The following is a 27578-nucleotide window of genomic DNA, read 5'->3' as shown; positions in this document are numbered from 1 at the left end:
CTACCCATGAAGAATTGACAGCTAGTCATCTACCTTGCATAAGATTAGTTGTAGGTAGTTTTTGCCTGTTAAACTAGCTGGCTAGCTAGATTATTAAGTGTGCTGGTTAAGTGTGCCTTGAATTCTAAATAAATCACCAACAGTGTCACCAGCAAAGCACCCCCACACCACACCACCTCCTCCATGCGTCACGGTGGGAACTACACATGCGGAGATAATCCGTTCACCTACTCGCGTCTCAAAGACACAGCTTTTGGAAACAAAAATCTGAAATCTGGACAGATTCCCACCGGTCTAATGCCCATTACTCGTGTTTCTTGGCACAAGCAAGTCTCTTATTATTATTGGTGTCCTTTAGTAGTGGTTTCTTTGCAGCAATTCGACCATGAAGGCCTGATTCACAAAGTCTTCTCTGAACAGTTGATGTTGAGATGTGTCTGTTACTTGAACTCTGAAGCATTTATTTAGGCTAAAATTTCTGAGGCTGGTAACTCTAATGAACTTATCCTCTGCAGCAGAGGTAACTCTGGGTCTTCCTTTCCTGTGGCGGTCCTCATGAGAGCCAGTTTCATCATAGCGCTTGATGGTTTATGTGACTGCACTTGGAGAAACTTTCAAAGTTCTTAAAATGTTCCATATTGACTGACCTTCCTTTCTTAAAGTAATGGACTTTCGTTTCTCTTTGCTTATTTGAGCTGTTCTTGCCATAATATGGACTTGGTCTTTTATCAAATAGGGCTAATCTTCTATATACCACCCCTACCCTGTCACAACTGATTGGCTCAAACGCATTAAGAAAGGAAATACATTCCACAAATTAACTTAACGCACGCACACCTGTTAATTGAAATGATTTCCAGGTGACTACGTCATGAAGCTGTTTGAGAAAATGCCAAGAGTGTGCAAAGCTGCCATCAAGGCAAAGGGTGGCTACTTTGAAGAATCTCAAATATAAAACATATTTTGATTTGTTTAACACTTTTTTGGATACTACATCATTCCATATGTGTTATTTCATCGTTTTTGATGTCTTCACTATTATTCTACAATGTATAAAATAGTAAAAGAAAGAAAAACCCTGGAATGGTTAGGTGTGTCCAAACTTTTGACTGGTACTGTATATCTAGCTGATAATTCTGAAGTAAAAAGTTTGCTTTCTGTACATCTTGTTTTGTCACTGTCCTGGCTGGAAGAAGGTTCAGTGAATGGGGAGGTACAGTGTGAGATAAAAAAGTGGTGCTTCTCAAACGTTTTATTAGTTCTCCACACTCTCATCCACACAATAATATACCCCAGAGAACGTCCTTTGAGAATGTACTTGGAGCATGAGTGTGCAGCTTGGTAGTATGCATAGAGGAACACCCAACACCCAGTTTATGTGGCTATATGCCAGTGCAATAGTGTTGAGATGAGATCTTGGCAGCTTGTCCACTGTAATTAGGGAGGACCAAGATCCAGTTACCAGACTAGACCATTGAGTGAGAGTGCCTACTAAAAAGATATGGTCCTCTTCATCAGATTGGTGAGATACAAGAGTATTTCCATATTGGAGGTTTGACCATGTTTGTGTTTTGGGCAGGTCCTCCACCTTCCAGCTCACCTCTCTCATTTCCAGGGCGACGGCAGCCAGGCGCTCGTTCTCTGATTGGGTGCTAGTGAGGGCGGTTCTGGCCAACCGCAGCTCATTCTGCAGCTGCTGATATTGGGCCTCCTTACTGGCTGACTCCAGCATCAGTGACTCCTCTCTGCTCTCCCCATCTGCAGCTACCTTCCTATGGGTGGAGTAGGCCTGACCAAACGCCTGGGGACAGGAGGAGAGAAAAATACATTGATTAATTCTAGGACTGAAGTGGAACACCTTCCTAAGGGTGGAGTATGCCTGCCAAACGCCTGGGGACAGGAGGGGAGAAAAATACATATGCACAGATTAGTACCAGGACAGAAGTCATATGAGTACAAAACTGGGAGGAGAAGGGTGGACATTGACCAGAACTCGTTCAGGACTCCAGTGAGCATGAATGGTTGTGATTATCATGACTGGTTGAGAGTAATATTAGATATTACTTGTCATATTACTTTTTTATGCTGTCCAATCAGCACAGAGTTTCACTAAAGGCTATCAGATGAGTGAAGGTGTGAAGGTTCCTTTAATACTTCGTAACTTTCGCAATTCTTTGGTCAATTCTGTTTGACTTACATGCATCCTTGATGAGAAGTAATCCCTTTGATTATATGCAGTCTATTTCAATGCATTATTATATTTAGGTTTTATCTGACAGTTTGAATTCGCGCCGCGGTCAGTTAAAACCTCTACAGGATCAGTGTCCCTATACCGGGACGGTTGTCACTAACGTGCGCTAATGTGACTAGAATGACGTTGTAAGTAACAGCAAACTTTCCAGGACATATGCACGTCTTATATTTGCAGAAAGCTTACATTCTTATTAATCTAAATGCACTGTCCAATTCTCAGTAGCTATGACAGTGAATTAAAGACCATGCTATTGTTTGAGAAGAGTGCACAACAAAAAACTTTTATCACAGCAACTGGTTTGATACATTCACCTCTGAAGGTAAATAATGTACTTACATTCAGTAATCTTGCTTCGATTTGTCATCCTGAGGGTTCCAGAGATAAAATGTAGCATAGTTTTCTTTGATAAAATCTATTTTTAAATTGAAAATGTAGGAACTGGGTTCTACAGTTTGAACCACTGCTGTTTCTGAGAGTCCGTTCCTTATATTAATGCACCGGTTATTTGAATTTTGATGCCGGCATTTGAAGTCGGCCTTGTTGTGACTTGATAGCTGGTATTTAATGGCTTTAAAGGACCCCCCCAAAGGAAGTTTCCGTCACTATTACGACCTAATTCCTGTCTTAATGCGGAAATTATTGTATAGTTCCACCCTCCGAACACAGAAGTATGGAACTAAACTGTGTTAAATGCTCTACAACAAAGCTTTCTTAGTGTCCAACAAGCTTTCTCTACCCTTAACATTGTTCTGAACACCTCCAAAACAAAGGTCAAGTGGTATGGTAAGAAGAATGCCCCTCTCCCCACAGGTGTGATTACTACCTCTGAGGGTTTAGAGCCTGAGGTAGTCACCTCATACAAGTAGTTGGGAGGATGGCTAAACGGTACACTATCCTTCTCTCAGCACATATCAAAGCTGCAGGCTAAAGTTAAATCTAGACTTGGTTTCCTCTATCGTAATCACTCCTCTTTCACCCCAGCGGCAAACTAACTCTGATTCAGATGACCATCCCACCCATACTAGGTTTGGGAGACAACATTTATAGATCAGCAGGTAAGGGTGCTCTCGAGCGGCTACATGTTCTTTACCATTCGGCCATCAGATTTGCCACCAATGCTCCTTATATGACACATCACTGCATTCTATACTCCTCTGTAAACTGGTCATCTCTGTATACCTGCCGCAAGACCCACTGGCTGATGCTTATTTATAAAAACCCTCTTAGGCCTCACGCCCCCCTATCTATCTACTGCAGCCCTCATCCTCCACATACAACACCCGTTCTGCCAGTCACATTCTGTTAAAGGTCCCCAAAGCACATAGATCCCTGGGTCGCTCTTCGGTTCGCTAAAGCTAGCGACTGGAACGAGCTGCAACAAACACTCAAACTGGACAGTTTTATCTCAATCTCTTCATTCAAAGACTCAACCATGGACACTCTTATTGACAGTTTAACTGCTTTGTGTGGTGTATTATCGTCTCTACCTTGACCTTTGTGCTGTTGACTGTGCCCAATAATGTTTGTACCATGTTTTGTTGCTACCCTCTTGTTGTCATGTTGTGTTGCTACCATGCTGTGTTGCTGCCTTGCTATGTTGCTGCCTTAGGTCTCTCTTTAAGTAGTGTTGTCTCTTGTCGTGATGTGTGTTTTGTCCTATATATATATATTTTTTTTTTACATCCCATTTTTTTTTACATCCCAATAAGAATTTCTTCTAAACTGACTTGCCTAGTTAAATAAATAAAAATACAGATAGACCACTGCGCCACCCGGGAGGCCTAAGGCACTGCATCCCAGTGCTAGCTGTGCCACCAGAGACTCTGGGTTCGAGCCCAGGCTTTGTCGCAGCCGGCCGCGACCGGGAGGCCCATGGGGCGGCGCACAATTGGCCTAGCGTCGTTCGGGTTAGGCCGGCAGGGATATCCTTGTCTCATCGGTGTGGCTGGCTTCCGGGTTGGATGCGCGGTGTGTTAAGAAGCAGTGCGGCTTGGTTGGGTTGTGTTTTGGAGGACGCATGGCTCTCGGCCTTCGCCTCTCCGTGCGGGAGTTGTAACGATGAGACAAGACAGCAACGACTAACAATTGGATACCACGAAATTGGGGGGGAAAATACAAATAATGAGATGAGGCAGTAGTCATTCAAAAACAGAGTGAGTCCATGCAACTTATTATGTGACGTGTTAAGCGCATCTTTACTCCTGAACGCATTTAGGCTTGCCAGCTTGCCATAACACATTTAGGCTTGCCAGCTTGCCATAACACCCATTTAGGCTTGCCAGCTTGCCATAACACCCATTTAGGCTTGCCAGCTTGCCATAACACACATTTAGGATTGCCAACTTGCCATAACACGCATTTAGGCTTGCCAGCTTGCCATAACACGCATTTAGGCTTGCCAGCTTGCCATAACACGCATTTAGGCTTGCCAGCTTGCCATAACACGCATTTAGGCTTGCCAGCTTGCCATAACATGCATTTAGGCTTTAGCCCATAACACACATTTAGGCTTGCCAGAACACGCATTTAGGCTTGCCATAACACACATTTAGGCTTGCCAGCTTGCCATAACACACATTTAGGCTTGCCAGCTTGCCATAACACGCATTTAGGCTTGCCATATAACACACATTTAGGCTTGCCATAACACGCATTTAGGCTTGCCAGCTTGCCATAACATGCATTTAGGCTTGCTTGCCATAACACACATTTAGGCTTGCCAGCTTGCCCATAACACGCATTTAGGCTTGCCAGCTTGCCATAACATGCATTTAGGCTTGCCAGCTTGCCATAACACCCATTTAGGCTTGCCATAACACACATTTAGGCTTGCCATAACACACATTTAGGCTTGCCAGCTTGCCATAACACACATTTAGGCTTGCCAGCTTGCCATAACACCCATTTAGGCTTGCCATAACACACATTTAGGCTTGCCATAACACCCATTTAGGCTTGCCAGCTTGCCATAACACCCATTTAGGCTTGCCAGCTTGCCATAACACACATTTAGGCTTGCCAGCTTGCCATAATACCCATTTAGGCTTGCCAGCTTGCCATAACACCCATTTAGGCTTGCCAGCTTGCCATAACACCCATTTAGGCTTGCCAGCTTGCCATAACACCCATTTAGGCTTGCCATAACACGCATTTAGGCTTGCCAGCTTGCCATAACACACATTTAGGCTTGCCATAACACACATTTAGGCTTGCCAGCTTGCCATAACATGCATTTAGGCTTGCCAGCTTGCCATAACATGCATTTAGGCTTGCCATAACACGCATTTAGGCTTGCCATAACACGCATTTAGGCTTGCCAGCTTGCCATAACATTTAGCATTTTTAGGCTTGCCATAACACACATTTAGGCTTGCCAGCTTGCCATAACACGCATTTAGGCTTGCCATAAAACGCATTTAGGCTTGCCATAACACACATTTAGGCTTGCCAGCTTGCCATAACACGCATTTAGGCTTGCCAGCTTGCCATAACATGCATTTAGGCTTGCCAGCTTGCCATAACACCCATTTAGGCTTGCCATAACACACATTTAGGCTTGCCATAACACCCATTTAGGCTTGCCAGCTTGCCATAATACCCATTTAGGCTTGCCAGCTTGCCATAACACCCATTTAGGCTTGCCAGCTTGCCATAACACCCATTTAGGCTTGCCATAACACCCATTTAGGCTTGCCAGCTTGCCATAACACCCATTTAGGCTTGCCAGCTTGCCATAACACCCATTTAGGCTTGCCAGCTTGCCATAACACCCATTTAGGCTTGCCATAACACACATTTAGGATTGCCAGCTTGCCATAACACACATTTAGGCTTGCCAGCTTGCCATAACACACATTTAGGCTTGCCAGCTTGCCATAACATGCATTTAGGCTTGCCATAACACACATTTAGGCTTGCCAGCTTGCCATAACATGCATTTAGGCTTGCCATAAAACGCATTTAGGCTTGCCAGCTTGCCATAACACACATTTAGGCTTGCCATAACACACATTTAGGCTTGCCAGCTTGCCATAACATGCATTTAGGCTTGCCATAAAACGCATTTAGGCTTGCCAGCTTGCCATAACACGCATTTAGGCTTGCCAGCTTGCCATAACATGCATTTAGGCTTGCCAGCTTGCCATAACACCCATTTAGGCTTGCCATAACACACATTTAGGCTTGCCATAACACACATTTAGGCTTGCCATAACACCCATTTAGGCTTGCCAGCTTGCCATAATACCCATTTAGGCTTGCCAGCTTGCCATAACACCCATTTAGGATTGCCAGCTTGCCATAATACCATTTAGGCTTGCCAGCTTGCCATAACACCCATTTAGGATTGCCAGCTTGCCATAACACCCATTTAGGATTGCCAGCTTGCCATAACACCCATTTAGGCTTGCCAGCTTTAGCCATAATACCCATTTAGGCTTGCCAGCTTGCCATAACACCCATTTAGGCTTGCCAGCTTGCCATAACACCCATTTAGGCTTGCCATAACACGCATTTAGGCTTTGCCATAGCACGCATTTAGGCTTGCCATAGCACGCATTTAGGCTTGCCATAGCACGCATTTAGGCTTGCCATAGCACGCATTTAGGCTTGCCATAGCACGCATTTAGGCTTGCCATAGCACGCATTTAGGCTTGCCATAACACGCATTTAGGCTTGCCATAACACGCATTTAGGCTTGCCATAACACGCATTTAGGCTTGCCATAACACGCATTTAGGCTTGCCATAACACGCATTTAGGCTTGCCAGCTTGCCATAACACGCATTTAGGCTTGCCAGCTTGCCATAACACGCATTTAGGCTTGCCATAACACGCATTTAGGCTTGCCATAACACGCATTTAGGCTTGCCAGCTTGCCATAACACACATTTAGGCTTGCCAGCTTGCCATAACACACATTTAGGCTTGCCAGCTTGCCATAACACACATTTAGGCTTGCCATAACACACATTTAGGCTTGCCAGAACACGCATTTAGGCTTGCCAAAAATGCGTGTTCACATTTCAGCTTTTCATTTTTTATTAATTTGTAAAAATGTCTAAAAACATAATTCCACTTTGACATTATGGGTTACTGTTTATAGGCCAGCGAGACAAAATCTAAATTTAATTCAAGGCACTCTAGCTACCTGGCTAGCTAACTAAACGACCTAGCTGCAGTGTCCAACACTGTATCAGCTAGAATATGGACCAATACTTTAATAGCAATAGAGTTAGCTACTAATACAATAACCCAACTTCTTGAATATTGTTGAGGCGAATAGAATAAGGATGTCACTTGGTCAAATCGGAGCGGCAGGTAGCCTAGTGGTTAGACCGTTGGGCCAGTAACCGAAAGGTTGCTGGATCGAATTCCCAAGCTGACAAGGTAAAAATCTGTCGTCCTGCCCCTGAACAAGGCAGTTAACCCACTGTTCCCCGGTAGGTCGCCACTGTAAATACAAATTTGTTCTTAACTGACTTGCCTAGTTAAATAAAGATTAAATAAATAAAAATCACTCTGTACCAAATGCATTGCCTATCAAAAAACATCTTACAATGTATACATATCATGTAATTCTACTTACTGTATGTTCCTAATTATTTACTTAGTATTATCAAACTTCATCCGGATATTACACTGTTGGTGTGGAGGAGTACAATATTACTCGTTAGCTTGTATTCTACGAACAATAACACCAGTGTTCCTGTAAAATAATGTGTATAATGTAATATATAGGTTATAGCCGAGAGTTATAGCCGAGAGAGAGAAGGAATTGGTGGCTTGTTAGAGCACATCACATTTCAGTGGTGCTCATCAGGACCCACAAAAACAATTGAAATGTCAATGTGCCCCCCCCTCAAACATATTGTAACACTGGGAATCCTTAGCAGTCCATGTATGATAGTACCCTGAGTGGAGGAGTAGGCTATAATGAACATGTGGTCTTCCTGTACATTGTAATAATATATTTTCCATTCCATTGTTTGCTCAGCTTGTAATTGTAGTTGGTTATGTAAACATTATCAGAACAGGCATTGCATGATAAACAGAACAAAACATGGACCCATCATATGATATATATGTTTTAACAATTTCAACGACAGCTTCACTTTCTGTCAATATTACAATATTGCTGCTTGCTCAGCCTCTGTCCTTGGTCTGCATCACACAGACCGACAGTCCTCAGTCCTGTCCTCAGTCCTGAATTGTCAACCGTAAGGCTCTCCAGAGGGTAGTGAGGTCTGCACAACGCATCACCGGGGGCAAACTACCTGCCCTCCAGGACACCTACACCACCCGATGTTACAGGAAGGCCATAAAGATCATCAAGGACAACAACCACCCGAGCCATTGCCTGTTCATCCCGCTATCATCCAGAAGGCGAGGTCAGTACAGGTGCATCAAAGCTGGGACCGAGAGACTGAAAAACAGCTTCTATCTCAAGGCCATCAGACTGTTAAACAGCCACCACTAACATTGAGTGGCTGCTGCCAACACACTGACTCAACTCCAGCCACTTTAATAATGGGAATTGATGGGAAATGTAAAATATATCACTAGCCACTTTAAACAATGCTACCTAATATAATGTTTACATACCCTACATTATTCATCTCATATGTATGTGTATATACTGTACTCTATATCATCTACTGCATCCTTATGTAATACATGTATCACTAGCCACTTTAACTATGCCACTTTGTTTACATACTCATCTCATATGTATATACTGCACTCAATACCATCTACTGTATCTTGCCTATGCCGCTCTGTACCATCACTCACTCATATATCTTCATGTACATATTCTTTATCCCCTTACACTGTGTATAAGTTAGTAGTTTTGGAATTATTAGCTAGATTACTTGTGGTTATTACTGCATTGTCGGAACTAGAACCACAAGCATTTCGCTACACTCGCATTAACATCTGCTAACCATGTGTATGTGACCAATAACATTTGATTTGATTTGATTCATTAAGTCCATAGACCGGATCCATAAACTGTTCTCAGTTTAGCCAAGAGAACTGAGAATCAGGCAGGGATTCTCTCTGTATACAGTCAAGAGAGTGCTGCCAGGTTCCTACCCACTGTGTACATCAACACCCTGGTCAAGCCTCCCATGATTGTCCAGCCTTGTTGTAGTCCCGACTCTACTTCACATACTCTCTCGGTTGGATTTTAACTAGGGTTCGACAATCATGGACGGTGACCTGATTTGCAATTTTTGGGAGAGAGATAATCCTCTCTCTGTTTTCAGGGCGTGTGTGAGTTACAATGTTATTTACAGTGACATAGGCCTACCTTCACAATAAGCTACATAAATGAATGTGTACACTGCATTTTTCTGGACAAAATTCAGGATGGCTAAATTGTTGTTGTCTGTTGACTCCTGAAACACAGACACAAAGGTGGAGTTAGTGAATAGTCACATTGTCTGCCTTGTCATGGATCAATGTAGCCTAAATTCTATGAACTTGACAATAGCATATTCAAACATTCTCCATGGAGAGGAAGGTGTCCGTCTGGCCATTGTTTAACTTATGTGGCCATGCAGAGCAGAGGGGGGCTGGGATGGGTAGCCTAAGAGAAAATGGCATGTAGGCAGTTCTCACATTTGGTTTCTGTTGGATAGGACAGAATGTTACTCTGCTAAACACAGAAGTGCAGCCAATCTCTCAACTTTGAAATCAAACGAGCTAATTAAAACATAGTGTATTCGGAAAGTATTCAGACCCCTTCACTTTTTCCACATTTTGTTACGTCACAGCCTTATTCTAATATGATTTTTTTTTTAAAGTTGCCTGAACAATATTCCTTTGATGCATTAGATTTATCAAGATCCATTTTGTTGTGATACACTTTTCTTGACGTTTTGAATTGCATTTATTGGACATTTTGGTTGTTTATATGGAAATTGGAAATATTATTTATCATAATGAGTATAAATTACACATTTATGTGGAATAATTCCATATAGAGACTAAGGATATACCAGCATTTCTCCATTCAGCGTTTCAGAACATGAATGGAGAATGGTGCTCGTTTAAAGGCCAAGTGCAATCAAAAATGTGATTTGCCAGTGTTTTATATTTCTACACTAAGAGGTTGGAATAATAAAAATAATATTTACTGGGAAATTGTGAAAATTATGATAATGCTCTTTTAGTCTTCCTGTTTGGGTGGGATGGAGTTTTGGCCTGCCTAGTAACATCGTACTGCGGTAAATGGGTTAATAAATCAATAAGAAAAGAGAGTTCCAAACCTCTTTGCCAATAACAGCTAGTTTTTAAGTTTACCCCTCCCCACTCAGACTACCCCCAGACAAGTCCCCCCTAAATCCTTGCTTGAGTAATTGATCCTCGCTAAAAAAATAAATTTTTGTTTCTTTTTGACCATTTTAATTGAAAACAATCAAAGGTACTTAAATTGTTCACCCAATAATTTTTTTTTTGATATTGAGATAGAAATTGCTGCATTGGACCTTTAATAAAGTTAGATCAAAGCTAAATCTATGCCTGCGGGAGCACAATGATACATTTTTACACTATAGAACTGAATATAATGGCATACCATAACGTTACTGTAAGACAAAATCTGAATGGTCCGATTTTTCGCTCATGCGGCCAAAACTCAACAGTGCGCGCCACAATGCAAAATAGTTTGAAACAAGACACAGGTACAGTAGGCTACAATTTGTTAACACCATCTGCTCTAAAATTCTCTTGACGGTGATGAATGTGAAGGGTGAGCAAAACAATTTTACGCTAAGTAGAGGGGGAAAAAAACAGAGGGAAAGGAACGGGGCGGTTAACTTCTGAAAGTAACAGACGCGTTACTTTAAAAAGTAACTAATATTACAATATTTGAACACAGTAAATCGTTATATTACTATGTTACTCATAAAAGTAATCCATTACTTTTGTGACGTGTTGGGGAACACTGAAAGGGGGTTACCTAGTCAGCTACTAAACTGAATGCGTTCAACCGAAATGTGTCTTTATGCATCTAACACAACCAGAAGAGCATAAGGATACATGTAGGGTTAAGAAAGACATGACAACAGGCATGATAACCCAGATGTCCAAGGCCAGTGAGGGTAAACAACAACATTTTAAATGGCCTGAAAATATCAATGTGAGATTCCTACAGACAGTTGACCCCTGGGCTTATAGAACATTCAGTCCGCATCACAGGTCCAGCGTCCCAAACGGCACCCTATTCCCTATAGAATGCACTTCTTTTGACCGGGGCCCATAGGGCTCTGACCAAAAATAGTGAACTTTATGGGGAATAAGGTGCCATCTGGAACACAGCCAGGGACACTGTGCCAACTGATGATGTAACAGGACGCTGGAGCAGAACGGTCAAAGAAAATCCCAGCTACAACAGAGCCAGGGTTCTTCTCCTGCCTCACTTGTGTCCATCTAACCTCTCTTTCTCCGCACTGTGTATACAAATCCCCCGGCATGTCAGTCAGTGTAGCTGAAGCAATGCCAAGGGGTTGTTAGTATGAGCACTGAGGCATTGCGAAGGCCACTGACCATTGACATGTTCTCACAAGACAAATGTTCCATTACTAATAGAGGCCTGGGTGGGCAGGCAGGCACTGCTTGGTCTGGCTGAGTCAATAGCGAGAGCACACCAAAATATTTCCCTGTAAGGGGGAGGGGGGGTAGAGAGAGAGGGGGATGAGGAGAACTACACAATGCCACGTAACATTTCCTATTAAATTCGCAACACAGTGTTTCTCCTAAGTCGTTGCTGGGATTGTAAAACATTTTCAGTGTATACTTAAACAACTCAATACCAGATACAGTTCAAGTCGGAAGTATACATATACCTTAGCCAAATACATTTAAACTCAGTTTTTCAAAATTCCTGACATTTAATCAATAATGTAAAAATACCCGGTCGTAGGTCAGTTAGGATCACCACTATTTTAAGAATGTGAAATGTCAGAATAATAGTAGAGAGAATGATTTATTTCAGATTTCTTTTCTTTCATCACATTCCCAGTGGGTCAGAAGTTTACATACACTCAATTCGTATTTGGTAGCATTCCCTTTAAATTGTTTAACTTGGGTCAAACGTTTTGGGTAGCCTTCCACATGCTTCCCACAATAAGTTGGGTGAATTTTGGCCCATTCCTCCTGACAGAGCTGGTGTAACTGAGTCAGGTTTGTAGGCCTCCTTGCTCGCACACGCATTTTAAGTTTTGCCAACAACTTTTCAATAGGATTGAGGCCAGGGCTTGGCCACTTCAATACCTTGACTTCGTTGTCCTTAAGCGGCAGAGTAGCCTAGGGGTTAGAGCGTTGGACTAGCAAGTTCAAATCCCCGAGCTGACAAGGTATAAATCTGTCGTTCTTCCCCTGAACAGGCAGTTAACCCACTGTTCCTAGGCGGTCATTGAAAATAAGAATTAGTTCTTAACTGACTTGCCTAGTTAAATAAAAGGTCAAATAAAAAAATTAAGCCATTTTGCCACAAATTTGGAAGTACAGTGCCTTGCGAAAGTATTCGGCCCCCTGGAACTTTGCGACCTTTTGCCACATTTCAGGCTTCAAACATAAAGATATAAAACTGTATTTTTTTGTGAAAAATCAACAACAAGTGGGACACAATCATGAAGTGGAATGACATTTATTGGACATTTCAAACTTTTTTAACAAATCAAAAACTGAAAAATTGGGCGTGCAAAATTATTCAGCCCCCTTAAGTTAATACTTTGTAGCGCCACCTTTTGCTGCGATTACAGCTGTAAGTCGCTTGGGGTATGTCTCTATCAGTTTTGCACATCGAGAGACTGAAATTGTTTCCCATTCCTCCTTGCAAAACAGCTCGAGCTCAGTGAGGTTGGATGGAGAGCATTTGTGAACAGCAGTTTTCAGTTCTTTCCACAGATTCTCGATTGGATTCAGGTCTGGACTTTGACTTGGCCATTCTAACACCTGGATATGTTTATTTTTGAACCATTCCATTGTAGATTTTGCTTTATGTTTTGGATCATTGTCTTGTTGGAAGACAAATCTCCATCCCAGTCTCAGGTCTTTTGCAGACTCCACCAGGTTTTCTTCCAGAATGGTCCTGTATTTGGCTCCATCCATCTTCCCATCAATTTGAACGATCTTCCCTGTCCCTGCTGAAGAAAAGCAGGCCCAAACCATGATGCTGCCACCACCATGTTTGACAGTGGGGATGGTGTGTTCAGGGTGATCAGCTGTGTTGCTTTTACGCCAAACATAACGTTTTGCATTGTTGCCAAAAAGTTCAATTTTGGTTTCATCTGACCAGAGCACCTTCTTCCACATGTTTGGTGTGTCTCCCAGGTGGCTTATGGCAAACTTTAAACGACACTTTTTATGGATATCTTTAAGAAATGGCTTTCTTCTTGCCACTCTTCCATAAAGGCCAGATTTGTGCAATATACGACTGATTGTTGTCCTATGGACAGAGTCTCCCACCTCAGCTGTAGATCTCTGCAGTTCATCCAGAGTGATCATGGGCCTCTTGGCTGCATCTTTGATCAGTCTTCTCCTTGTATGAGCTGAAAGTTTAGAGGGACGGCCAGGTCTTGGTAGATTTGCAGTGGTCTGATACTCCTTCCATTTCAATATTATCGCTTGCACAGTGCTTCTTGGGATGTTTAAAGCTTGGGAAATATTTTTGTATCCAAATCCGGCTTTAAACTTCTTCACAACAGTATCTCGGACCTGCCTGGTGTGTTCCTTGTTCTTCATGATGCGCTCTGCGCTTTTAACGGACCTCTGAGACTATCACAGTGCAGGTGCATTTATACAGAGACTTGATTACACACAGGTGGATTGTATTTATCATCATTAGTCATTTAGGTCAACATTGGATCATTCAGAGATCCTCACTGAACTTCTGGTGTGAGTTTGCTGCACTGAAAGTAAAGGGGCTGAATAATTTTGCACGCCCAATTTTTCAGTTTTTGTTAAAAAAGTTTGAAATATCCAATAAATGTCGTTCCACTTCATGATTGTGTCCCACTTGTTGTTGATTCTTCACAAAAAAATACAGTTTTATATCTTTATGTTTGAAGCCTGAAATGTGGCAAAAGGTTGCAAAGTTTAAGGGGGCCGAATACTTTCGCAAGGCACTGTATGCTTGGGGTCACTGTCCATTTGGAAGACCCATTTGCAACCAAGCTTTAACTTCCTGGCTGATGTCTTGAGATGTTGCTTCAATATATCCACATAATTTTCCTTCCTCGTGATTTTTTTGTGAAGTGCACCAGTCCCTCCTGCAGCAAAGTACCCCCACAACATGATGCTGCCACCCCCGTGCTTCACGGTTGGGATGGTGTTCTTTGGCTTGCAAGCCTCTCCCTTTTTCCAAACATAACAATGGTCCTTATGGCCAAACAAACAGTTTTATTGTTGTTTCATCAGACCAGGACATTTCTCCAAAAAGTACGATCTTTGTCCCCATGTGCAGTTGCAAACCGTAGTCTGTCTTTTTTATGGCAGTTTTTAGGCAGTGGCTTCTTCCTTGCCGAGGGGACTTTCAGGTAATGTCAATATAGGACTCGTTTTACTGTGGTTATAGATACTTTTGTACCCGTTTCCTCATTTTCACAAGGTTCTTTACTGCTGTTCTGGGATTGATTTGCACTTCTGCTTTGCTTCCTGGCAGTTGCCCATCTGGGCCATCTTATTGGCCACTCCATACGTAGTGGCCCTGTGTCTGATATACCACATATCAGCTTTTCTCTGGACAGCGGCCACACTGCACAGCAAAGCACAGCACAGCACATCAGCATTACCTCCCCTCTCTGTCTGGCCAGCTGAGGATAATATCTGGGAGACTGGAAGACATGACCAATCAGTTGTACCAGAAGCATGTGGATTCAGTGCTAGCAATCCACCACAGAGCTATCTTGGGACTGCTTTATAGACAGCATGCCATAAACACAAGCTCTGCCTCAACAATCTGGAGGCGACACAGCTAGCTAGCTAAAATAGTACTTACAGCGCATTTTTTTTCGCAACAAATTCAGTTAGCAAATGATAGCTAGTCCTAAATCTTATTTTTCATCTGTAAAATGCCTAGCTATATCCACTTAGTTTCATGTAGAGGGATCCCAAAATATTGACATCCTTGATAAAGATGAGCAATGACTAAAAAAAAAAATCAAATACTGAGCACTATTGTATGCTAAATAATATATATATTTTACACAAATACAATTGCTCTGAGAAAGAGATTTTGTTTAGCACATTTTTTTTTCTCCTCTCAAAAAATGTTAGGGTCAAAATTATTGATACCCCTAAAGATACTTACAAATAAGGTACTCAAAAGTTTAGTATTTGGTCCCATACTCCTAGCATGCATTGAGTATATCAAGCTTGTGACACTACAAACTTGTTGGATGCATTTCCAGTTTGTTTTGGTTGCGTTTCAGATTATTTTGTTCTCAATAGAAATGAATGGTACACAATGTAGTGTCATTTTGAAGTCACTTTCATTATAAACAGGAATATAATATGTTTTTCTAAACACTTCTACATTAATGTGGTTACTACCATGACTACGGATAATCCGTAATGAATCATGAATAATGAGTGAAAAAGTTAGTGTCAAAAGATCATACCCCCAAGACACAACTAACAATAACAGGAAGATTAGCATGTCACGAGAACCCACGGGAACATAGTCAAAACGGAAGCAAATTTGAATCTCTAAAACGATGTAACAATCTTTGATTAAAGCAGAGATATTTATAAAAAGGAAGAATTGTCTGATGAAACTAAATATACAAAAAAACATTAGGAACACCTGCACCTACTCTTTCCATGAAAGATGAAGGGGAGGAGACAGGTTAAAGATTCATTTTTAAGCCTCGAGACAATTGCTACATGGATTGTGTATGTGTGCCATTCAGAGGGTGAATGGGCAAGACAAAAGATTTAAGTGCCTTTGAACGGGGTATGATAGTAGGTGCCAGGCGCACCGGTTTGAAGGTGTCAAGAACTGTGACGCTGCTGGGTTTTTAACTCTCAACAGTTTCCTGTGTGAATCAAGAATGGTCCAGCCAACTTGACAACTGTGGGAAGCATTGGAGTCAACATGGGCCAGCATCTGTGGAATGCTTTCAACACCTTATAGTCCATTATAGTCCACCTTATAGTCCATATAGAATTTTTTTTTCTCATTTTGCCTGTCATAGTTGAGGTGTACCTATGATGAAAATTACAGGCCCCTCATCTTTTTAAGTGGGAGAACTTGCATAATTGGTGGCTGACTAAATACTTTTTCCCCCCACTGTATGAATTAGATGAAAATCACCTTTCGACCTGTCATTTGCTAACTGAATCTGTTGCAAATTCGTAGCACTAGTCTTTTTTACCAATTGGGCTAGAATTAGCTAGCTGGTGCAAATGTAATCCATCAATGCTGCAGATGTTTTTATGGATAATCGGAATAAATGCCGTGGGACATGGACACAGTTCGAGCTAAAAACAAGGGTGAAGGGTGAAATATCCAGCCACATGGTCCGTAGAAAACGCACAGCACACTAACGGACACAGGTCAGGACTCTCAGTAATTACCAGACAGACACGTATTTGCATACTTTACATCCTAAGCACATGTACGTAAACAGACATGTCACATTCACAAAACACACTTACATGGGTCAAATAGTTCAGAGACCCCAGCCTAGACATACAAAATTAGGAATCAGAACTGCATGTCCTATGTAAGCAAGGGGGCTGCTCCTGAAGACCTCTTGCTAGCCCCTAGAGAGAACATCCTAACACAGCCTGCATTACGCATAACACTGTCAGTCAGGGAATCTCCAAATGGCACATTCATAATACCTGAAAAAAAACAATACAGTATATTGCTTTTGTTATATAAAAAAATGTCGTCCAATTATATCGTATCTGAGTGTCTGAGGATAATGTCTGCAGGTAAGCATGTGGTGACACACACAAAGTATCTCATTGTTGTCGATCTCCGGCTTTTTTAGTGAGTAAACTATTACAGAGGACCATAGACCTATCTGCTTAGAGGGCCTGAGGGAAAGCCTTTACAACTTGGCTGTGAATCAATTGTGTTATTAGATATTTGAGAATGTCGCAATAACACTCATTGTATAACCCGGTGTATACTATATGCCTTTGTAACTGGGCCAAAATGGTAGAAGACTCACCAGCCAGTAGACACACATGCCAATACCACCTGTTGGTCAGGAAGGATAAGCTGACCTTAGCTCTCTAGTCTCTGCCCTGCCCTAACCCTAGATCGTCAACCAATCCCTGCTTTCTAAAACAAACAGAGACAGTGGCCGTGCGGCTTTTCATCTATTAGAATTCGCTGCACACTATTGAGGAAGAAAATAAGCGTCTTTCTGAACCCACGTGTTTCTGACAGCTGCTAACCAGCTGAAGGGACGCCTGTACCAAAATGAATGAATGGGGGTAATCAACGCAATTGTGCATTGGATGACGCATTCTCAGTAGGATGGGCCTAGTATGATATTTGTTGCTTACTGTATTCATTTTTACTAAACAGTATATTATAAATAATATGTAGTATGATTAGTACACAGTATGCAGTTTAAGTAGGTAGTAGGCAAGCCAGATCTCAGACACGGACACCGGTTTGGCCCAGGATCAGACAGGCTTAGCTGTGTATCAGACAGAGAACAGCTAAGACCTCCACCTATCACCTCTACAAAGGGATCAGGATACGAGTACGTCGTGAGTAGCCATGTGCAGGTAAACGTGATTCATTCATAGAGAGCCAGTCAACATGTCACCTGACAATGCTAAATGTACTACTGTAACGACCCAGAAAAACATACAGTTATGACTACAACTACTCTTCCCTGATGGAGGAAAAGGAGGTACAACAGAGCTATAGGGAGTTTGCATGCCCTAACCCGAAGAACATTAGAATCACGCACGCCTGGCAAGGCCAATGAACACCGTGCCTCAACGAAAGCCCCACCTTCCACAGGTAATTAAACTGAGGCACAGATTCATTCCTTCAATTCAGTACCACTCTTCACATAGCCCAGAACTGGGCAGAGTGGGGCTGAACTTGTGCTGTACCTCGTTTCCCTCCTTCAGGGAACTGTAGTTATAGTCATTATAGTATGTTCCCTTTCAGTCGGTCAACTCACTACAACACAACTATGGGGATATGAAATCAAGCCCGAAGCAGGGCCCACGGCAGACAGCCCAGAGTGCCAACCCGACAGGGAAACCTGCGGTACCTGGGTGTTGCACAATCTGCACGCTGCCTAATGACCCACTCCTGTCCCAGCTGTAAGCACACCCAACTCGCTGCAGCACAAATATCTCCTACGGGCAACCCTTTAACTTTTTCATATGTGAGTTCCAAATTTCTCTAACGGTCGCCCCAGCGGGAGCTGTTTTATGCACGTGATGTCAAAACGCACTCACTGTTCCAAAATGTGATTATTACGCAACAGGACAGTTAACACGCGCTGCCTGCTAATTATCTATAGTTTCAACTTGTCATTTTCAAATTATTTTCTCAAATTTGTATTTTCTAACAACAGTTTGAATTGAGGTGTGTTCAGCCTCCTCATTAATTCACATAGAAGTTGCCCATTTCAGCGTTGCGGACAATTTATGTTTGAGGCTTTACTGAGCTGGACAAACTTCTCTCTTCGAGGATTGCCCATGTACTTCACCAATGTTTGCGCAGATCAAGTATGCAGACATTTGCGCAGTCTCGCACGAATTGGAACATTTTCTGGCTGGCGCTCGCATGGCCTTCCTTGTTGTTTTTCTTACAAATAATAACTTTGGACATGTGTGTGTTACTAGTTCCTTATTTTCTGTATATCGTGTTATCGTTTCTACTGTAGGTGCATTCAGTATGCATGTATGTATCGATATATACTACCGTTCAAAAGTTTGGGGTCACTAAGAAATATCCTTGTTTTTGAAAGAAAAACACTTTTTTGTCCATTAAAATAACATCAAATTGATCCGAAATACAGTGTAGACATTGCTAACGTTGTAAATGAATATTGTGGCTGGAAACGGCAGATTTTTTATGGAATATCTACATAGGCGTACAGAGGCCCATTATCAGCAACCATCACTCCTGTGTTCCAATGGCACATTGTGTTAGCTAATCCAAGTTTATCATTTTAAAAGGCTAATTGATCATTAGACAACCCTTTTGCAATTGCTAGCACAGCTGAAAACTGTTGTGCTGATTAAAAGAACCAATACAACTGGCCTTCTTTAGATTAGTTGAGTATCTGGAGCATTCGTATTTGTGGGTTCGATTACAGGCTCAAAATGGCCAGAAACAAAGACTTTCTTCTGAAACTCGTCAGTATATTCTTGTTCTGAGAAATGAAGGCTATTCCATGTGAGAAATTGCCAAGAAACTGAAGCTCTTGTACAACGCTGTGTTCTACTCCCTTCACAGAACAGCGCAAACTGGCTCTAACCAGAATAGAAATAGTGGGAGGCCCCGGTGCACAACTGAGCAAGAGGACAAGTACATTAGAGTGTCTAGTTTGAGAAACAGATGCTTCACAAGTCCTCAACTGGAAGCTTCATTAAATAGTACCCACAAAACACCAGTCTCAGCGTCTGTCCAGTGTCTGTTCTTTTGCCCATCTTAATATTTTATTTTTATTGGCCAGTCTGAGATATGGCTGTTTCTTTGCAACTCTGACTCCCAATACTCTTTCTATTCTGGTTAGAGCCAGTTTGCGCTGTTCTGTGAAGGGAGTAGTACTTCAACTTTGGTGAAAGTGTGAGGCGAGAGGGAAAGCCCTAAAGGGAGCACCGGAAACTCATACGCTGCAGCCTCAAAATGGAAACTCAGGAATTTCCTGTGAGGGGGATATATGGCCACATGAAAGTACGCGTCCTTCTGGTCGATGGTTCACCTCCAATCACACTGACGAGGCGAGAGGGAAAGAAAATTCAAATCTATAGTTGACTTCTGAAAAACTCAAAAGGAGGTAAAAACAAGTAGAAAGAGGAACTGCTAACAGGGGATCCACCAAAATGGCAACAGAGTTTAGGAACGGGAGCGGCTATGGCGTGTAACAAAGTGCTGTTGGTAAGCATTCTGGATTTGTAGACCCTGAATTGCTTGTCTAAAGAGGGATGCAAAGTCACCCCTTCTGGGAACCAGGAAATCTTTTGAATGTCAGCAATCAAGTTTTCAAGATATTCAAGTTTCAAAATACAGAAGCAGTTTTTGGATGGAGTTTTCCTTTAAACCTGCAATATGTAACTTTTTGGGTGACCAGACCAAATTTAGAAATGTGTGTTATAGATCTGTCATTGAAAGCAAGTCTAAGAAGCAGTAGATCTGTGCCATGTGCACTCTTTCTATGCTTCCCGTTCTTAAGTTTAGTTTTTGTGCATCTTTTACTTTCGGTTTTGTACACCAGATTAAAACAGCTGATTATGGTTATGGAAAAGCCATTGCACAGCGGTTTAGATCATACAATGATTCTCTAAACTATACTTGCTTGTTTTGTCAAACTCAAATTAGGAGAACTATTAGAACTTTCGCAAACAGGAAATGGTTGGATTAAGCCTGCCAGATTTCACATTCCCATGTTTATTTTAAAGAATGTGTGAAATTGTTCTGCTCAGGTCGAAGTGAAGAGTGAAAGAATTTCATGAATGAATTTGTGCCTTGGGTGTATCAAATTTGGAAGGCGGGGCTTCCATTGAGGCACGGTGTTCATTGGCTTTGTCAGGCATGATTCTAATGTTCTTCAGTATCTGGGGCTATGCATCTCACCACTGTGATACTTTGTCAGATACACTCTCTGACATGTCATGTGTTGGACTCCAGATCAGATATGTGACAATTGATTAAAGAATCAGGCCTAGAAATACAAACATTAAAGGCCTGTCATTTATTAGAGGCCTGTCCCAAAGTTTCTGGTAGGGTTGCAAAAGTAACTTTCCCAAAACTCTTAGGTTTTCCAGAAATTCCAGTTGGGAATCCTCCAACCAGGATTTATGCACAACTAGGAATTTTGGTGAAGTTCCTGGAATATTGCAAACCTAGGCCTGTTGTTGCACTGTCCAATAGTTTGTTTATTCTATTTTTTTAATGTAACCTGTATTTAACTAGGCAAGTCAGTTGAGAACAAATTCTTATTTACAAAGACGGCCTGCCCCAGCCAAACCCTAACGACGCTGGGCCAATTGTGCGCCGCCCTATGGGATTCCCAATCACGGCAGTTTGTGATACAGCCTGGAATCGAACCAGGTTCTGTAGTGACGCCTCTAGCACTGAGAAGCAGTGCCTTAGACTGCTGCGCCACTCGGGAGCCCTATAGTTCCTGAAGTGTCATTAAAAAAAGGTCATAAAAAAGGAAGCCCAAGGCACACTATGAAGAGTGCCTTGATCCTCCTTTCTTTTTGATGACCAATTTACCCATTTTACCGAAGAGCAGCTTCTGTCTACCAAAACCTACTATTGTGCACCTTCTGTCTACCAAAACCTACTATTGTGCACCTTCTGTCTACCAAAACCTACTATTGTGTACCTTCTGTCTACCAAAACCTACTATTGTGTACCTTAGCACCTTCTGTCTACCAAAACATCCTACAGTGTACCCCATCAGCTTCAGCTTCCTCCTTTGTCCCCCTACAAGTTCCTGAAGTGTGTTTGGGAGCAGTAGAGTCGAAGGGAGGCGGGAGACACGTCTGTCTGAGACATGAAGAGCTTAGTCTTAACTACCTCCACCTGTGTCTAAACCCATGTCCACGTACCTAACGTACACTCAGTGTGTGAGTGTATGTGCATCCATGTTTCACAGGAACAGACAATCCGACAGACGTACTGTAAGCAGTTCACGTAAAGGTCAGCATATAAAGATGTGTTAACTAAGCTATGGTTTTGCTGACCTGGGAATTCAAGGATGGAGAGGGTGCTAGTGTGGGAATGTGTGTAAAGGCGTCAGCATGCTTCAGTTCAGCGCCAACCTTAACATGAAAAACAAGAAAAAAGCAGCAATAGTACTTTTGTCCATTTTGAGACGCCGTAGCCAGTATAAACTTCCTCAAATTAGTCAGAATTTCTCTAATTTCTCTACTCTACTCAAGAAATCTGTAATTCATTTTGGCATTTTTGCTGAGGAGATCTTAGTCAGGCAATTTTGCATCTGACTAGGACGTTTGATGCAGTATTTCTCAAGTGAAAAACTGTGCGTGAGGACGAGTCGTTGAAGAATCCCTACGGTTGACCATTCGCCGACGAGGGGGTGTAGACTTCGGCTACCAAACTTCAGCTTGCCTCGAGAATAATGTGTGCCCAAACAGCCCAAAAAAACTAACCAAAACGTCATCGTAATATGAACTGCTCCGAACTGTTTCAGTTGTAAAGAAGTGCGTTTACAGGAGTGAGGTGAGCCTACTAGCTTGGTTCTACGCATGCCATCTGCTGCTTCTCTCCCTCTTTCTCAAACTCAAGGGAAACAACTATTCAGTTGTACAACTGAATGCATTCAACTTGTTTTTTTCTTTGTTTTCACACCAAATCGCAGTACATAGTGAAAATAGTGCAATGTATCTGAATAAAGAAGTCTGTTTTTCATTCTGATGTAGGCTAGTTCAATTAGCAGAGAGATGAGTTTAATGGTGGCCCCATACGCTCTGAGGCTGGTCCTGGTGAGCTACTGAGAAGAAAAATAGATCCTTTCTCAATGACACTACAAGTCCCACAAGTCTTAGTCTCCCCCCCTCTCTCTCTCTCTCTCTGCTCTTGGCATATTCCCAGGTCCAGGCCATGAAAGGATAGATCCTCTTGAACTCAGCAGGAGATTTAGATGTAGACCTTTATTTAGGGCTATTTAGAAAAGATTAGAGTACAGTTGAATGGCTTACCCAAACAATTAAGCAGGGCTTGACAATTTTTTAGGCACTTGTCCTTTGGACAAGTAGGACAGATCTTTTTGGGGTCCAAAAGCTCAAGTCACTTGTCCCCCAAAAATGTTCTCTCTCTAACACAATCTTTACGTCATTGTATGACGCAAGGATCCACTTTACAAAATAAAATGCATTACTATATTTTTTAGCATAGAGAATCAGACAAAAATATAGGCTGCACCCTGCCTATTGGCAACTTTGCATATTCAAGCCTGTCTCAAAATGTAACACTGGCCTTTAAGGCTCTCCTGGAGAATTGTTGGCCACCCTTCGTAGCCTAAAACATATTTCACTTAACAGGGTAACATTACAATTACGACCAAATGTCTTTATAAATTGATTCCCTCCAGGACTCGAAGTTAAGATCGTCCCTTCATTCCTGAGACAATAAAAAATATATATGTCTACAGACTCTGGGACAGCTCTGGGAAGACATCCAAAATTCATACAAACACTGCACCTAATAAAATGTTCTTAAAAAAAAGCAATGACGCTTACGCAACAGATCAGATCGTTTAGCTTAAAAATGTTGACAAAGTTTTATTTCCTCATATTATACGCTCAACAATGCACACGTCTTAGGCTATGGGCAAACGTTCCAAAATACAATTAGCGGGAAAACACTTCTCAAAAGTGCACTGCATGTAAGCGGTTTCATGTGGCAGAGAAAGAAATATCCATTCGAAAATAAGAAAGAGGGGAGATCTAAAAATGCATCAACTAGTATGGATTACTAGTATGACTAGGATTATGCCTTTGGCTGCTGGACAATAAAATAAAGTTGATTTGAAAACCAATAGAACATGAGGAAAAATGCTGGTTTCAATGGCATACTGAAACAAGAAGTATCATAAAATGATATAAAATATCCTGTTTATGGTTCAATTGTATCATAATGCTGACCCCCTTCGCTCAGATTCAAGGTGGGTGATGTGGGGTGCGCAACAGGCACTGTCCTTCACTCTCAGGACCATTTGAGCTGAACAAACCGTGCCTAGAGTATGTCGACAGAATCAAGCCTTTAGACGTTAAAAAGTGAATTACTCTTCATTATATTTGTCAAACATCACTGGCATTTAGCCTATATTTATGCAATTAAAAGTCTCATGAATGTTTGGCAACATTTTCTTGCGCCTCATGTCAGCATCGGTTTGGACATGAGGCTGTAGCCAATATGCATATCACCTACACTTTGACATGTAGGCTTTTTTATTTATGTATGGGCTTATGAAAAATAGATTTGAATATGTTTCCAATGTTAGCACCTCTGATCCAAATCTGATCGAAGCAATTGTTTGATATTGGGATTTTTTTATATATTTTTTAAACTTGTCCATTCGGACAACTTAAATCTAAATTCTCCTTGTTTGACAAGAGGACAAGTGTCAAGCCCTGTCAAGTGTCTGTGAGTAAGAACATAGGCCGTGTGTGTCAGCGAGCGAGAGAGAGAGAGAGAGAGAGAATATTGAGGTACACATACAATACAAGGGACAGACATGCTTGATGAATGGCCTGGGATCTCATGCTCTTTTATTTCACTCTGTCTCTCACACAAAGTTCAATATTGAGGCTGTCTACAATGTATTCAGATATTAGATACATTGGAGTGGATTTAGCATCAATATGCTTCAGATTAATGACAACAGAAATGTGACTCACCACCTGGATTCGGTCTATGAAATTTGAAATTGTGTGTTTTTTTTAACACTAGATAAAAGTAGAGACTCAGAGCTACAAAATGGGATATCATACACTGCATTTGAGGAACAATGGGAAAGTTATTCTGCTTTGAAAGTTGATCAACTTGTAAACTCACTTTGTAATGTTTTGGTATCTCGTGAAGAACTCCTCTTTGTCTACACCCATTCAGCATCGTTCAAGATTTAGCCCCACCTGTCTCGTTTCGCTCTTGGAGCGCACACCTGATGCTCTGGCCGATGATTTGTTTAACTCTGGATAACATGAAAACAGCCTAACCAGCTCTGCTGACAACAATTTCATGACGCTTTTTTTGCAGACATTTACTGACTCTGGCCATATTCAACGGGCGTTGTACACACGTCACGTAACGTTAGCTAACGAGCCAGCCAGCTAACGTTAGCTAGTTAAACAACAATGAACAATGCCACAGTGCTCGGACCAAACCAACCAGGTTCAATGTCAGCTAGCTAACAGGAGGGGTGAATCACTTGAGTGGGTTGAGTCACTGAAGTGATCTTCCCGTCTGGGTTGGCGCCCCCCCTCGGGTTCGTGCCGTGGAGGAGATCTTCGTGGGCTATAATTGGCCTTGTCTCAGGGTAGTAGGATGGTGGTTGAAGATATCCCTGTAGTGGTGTGGGGGCTGTGCCTTGGCAAAGTGGGTGGGGTTATATCCTGCCTGTTTGGCCCTGTCCGGGGGTATCGTCGGACAGGGCCACAGTGTCTCTCTCCTTCTGCCTCCAGTATTTATGCTGCAATAGTTTATGTGTTGGGGTCAGCCTGTTATATCTGGAGTATTTCTCATGTCTTATCCGGTGTCCTGTGTGCATTTAAGTATGCTCCCTCTAATTATCTCTCTCTCTCAATCAATTTCTCTCTCTTAATCAATCTTTCTCTCTCTCTTCTCTCGGAGGACCTGAGCCCTGGAACCATGCCTCAGTACTACCTGGCCTGATTAATCCTTGCTGTCCGCAGTCCACCTGGTCATGCTGCTGCTCCAGTTTCAACTGTTCTGCCTGCAGCTATGGAACCCTGAGCTATGAAAGGCCAACTGACATTTACTGAGGTGCTGACCTGTTGCACCCTCTACAACCACTGTGATTATTATTAGAAGTCGACCGATTAATCGGAATGGCCAATTAATTAGGGCCGATTTCAAGTTTTCGTAACCATCGGTAATCGGCCGATTATGGCAGATTACATTGCATTCCACGAGGAAACTGCGTGACAGGCTGACCACCTGTTACGCGAGTGCAGCAAAGAGCCAAGGTTGCTAGCTAGCATTAAACTTCTTATAAAAAACAATCAATCTTCACATGATTACTAGTTACCTACACATGGTTGATGGTATTACTAGGTTAACTAGCTTGTCCTGCATTGCATATAATCAATGCGGTGCATGTACATTTTTTAATCGAATCACAGCCTACTTCGCCAAACGGGGGATGATTTAACAAAATCGCATTTGCAAAAAAAAGCACAATCGTTGCACGAATGTACCTAACCACAAACATCGATGCCAATCTTAAAATCAATAAACAGAAGTATATTTTTTAAACCTGCATATTTAGTTAAAAGTCATTCATGTTAGCAGGCAATATTAATTAGGGAAATTGTTTCACTTCTTACGTTCATTGCAAGCAGAGTCAGTGTAAAATCAACATTTTGGCTCTTTGCCATATGAGGAAATAAAACAGGGATAAACTGCCTGGCTCTTTGCGAACTAAATTGCCAGAATTTTACATAATTATGACATAACATTGAAGGTTGTGCAATGCAACAGTAATATTTAGAGTTAGGGTTGCGGCCCGGTCGATAAAATACGGAACGGTTCCGTATTACATTGAAAGAATATACATTTTGTTTGAAATGATAGCTTCCATTTTTGACCATATTAATGACTCGAATTTCTGTGTTTATTATATTATAATTAAGTCTACGATTTGATAGAGCAGTCTGAGCGGTGGTAGGCGGCAGCAGGCACGTAAGCATTCATTCAAACTTTACTGCATTTTCGAGCAGCTCTGAGCAATGCATGCTTCACAGCGCTGTTTATGACTTCAAGCCTATCAACTCCTGAGATTAGGCTGGCAATACTAAAGTGCCTATTAGAACATTCAATAGTCAGTTATATGAAATACAAATGGGATAGAGAGAAATTGCCAACGTGTCACAATTCCTATACTAACTACAACTTCTTAACTGGGAATATTGAACCACCAGCTTTCATATGTTCTGAGCAAGGAACTTAAACGTTAGCTTTCTTACATGGCACATATTGCACGTTTACTTTCTTCTCCAACACCGTGTTTTTGCATTATTTAAACCAAATTGAGCATGTTTCATTATTTGAGACTAAATAGATTTTATGTATTATATTAAGTTAATATAAAAGTGTTCATTGTTCATTCAGTATTGTTGTAATTGTCATTATTACGAATATATATATAAAAATCGGCGTTGAAAAATCATAAATCGGTTGACCTCTAATTATTATTATTATCTGACCCTGCTGGTCATCTATGAACGTTTTAAACTGAACATCTTGGCCATGTTCCGTAATAAACATTCAATATCCACCCGGCACAGCCAGAAGAGGACTGGCCACCCCTTAGAGCCTGGTTCCTCTCTAGATTTCTTCCTAGGTTCTGGCCTTCCTAGGGAATTTTTCTTTGCCACCGCGCTACTACAT

General features: G+C 41.8%; 2 protein-coding genes across 16 annotated transcripts in view; one reads left to right on the top strand and one right to left on the bottom strand.

Moving 5' to 3' along the window:
* The window catches only part of LOC112244872 (nuclear pore complex protein DDB_G0274915), a 710200-nt gene that overhangs the window by 304271 nt on the left and 378351 nt on the right, over positions 1–27578 (top strand). The gene's annotated exons all lie outside the window — the stretch shown is intronic.
* The window catches only part of bicd2 (bicaudal D homolog 2 (Drosophila)), a 50852-nt gene that overhangs the window by 10699 nt on the left and 12575 nt on the right, over positions 1–27578 (bottom strand). For all 5 annotated transcript variants that reach the window (XR_006079090.1, XR_006079091.1, XR_006079092.1 and 2 more), the window contains one exon: positions 1601–1801. Coding sequence is in view for 2 of the 5 variants with exons in the window: in XM_024412714.2 (XP_024268482.1) it covers positions 1601–1801 (201 nt within the window). In the remaining 3 variants the exon portion in view is untranslated. The remainder of the gene's footprint in view (positions 1–1600; positions 1802–27578) is intronic.

The sequence above is a fragment of the Oncorhynchus tshawytscha genome, linkage group LG02 (genome assembly GCF_018296145.1).
Source record: "Oncorhynchus tshawytscha isolate Ot180627B linkage group LG02, Otsh_v2.0, whole genome shotgun sequence".
Classification (NCBI taxonomy): Eukaryota; Metazoa; Chordata; class Actinopteri; order Salmoniformes; family Salmonidae; genus Oncorhynchus; species Oncorhynchus tshawytscha.
Note: the sequence above shows the minus strand (reverse complement) of the source record. Positions and strands in the feature narration are given on the sequence as shown.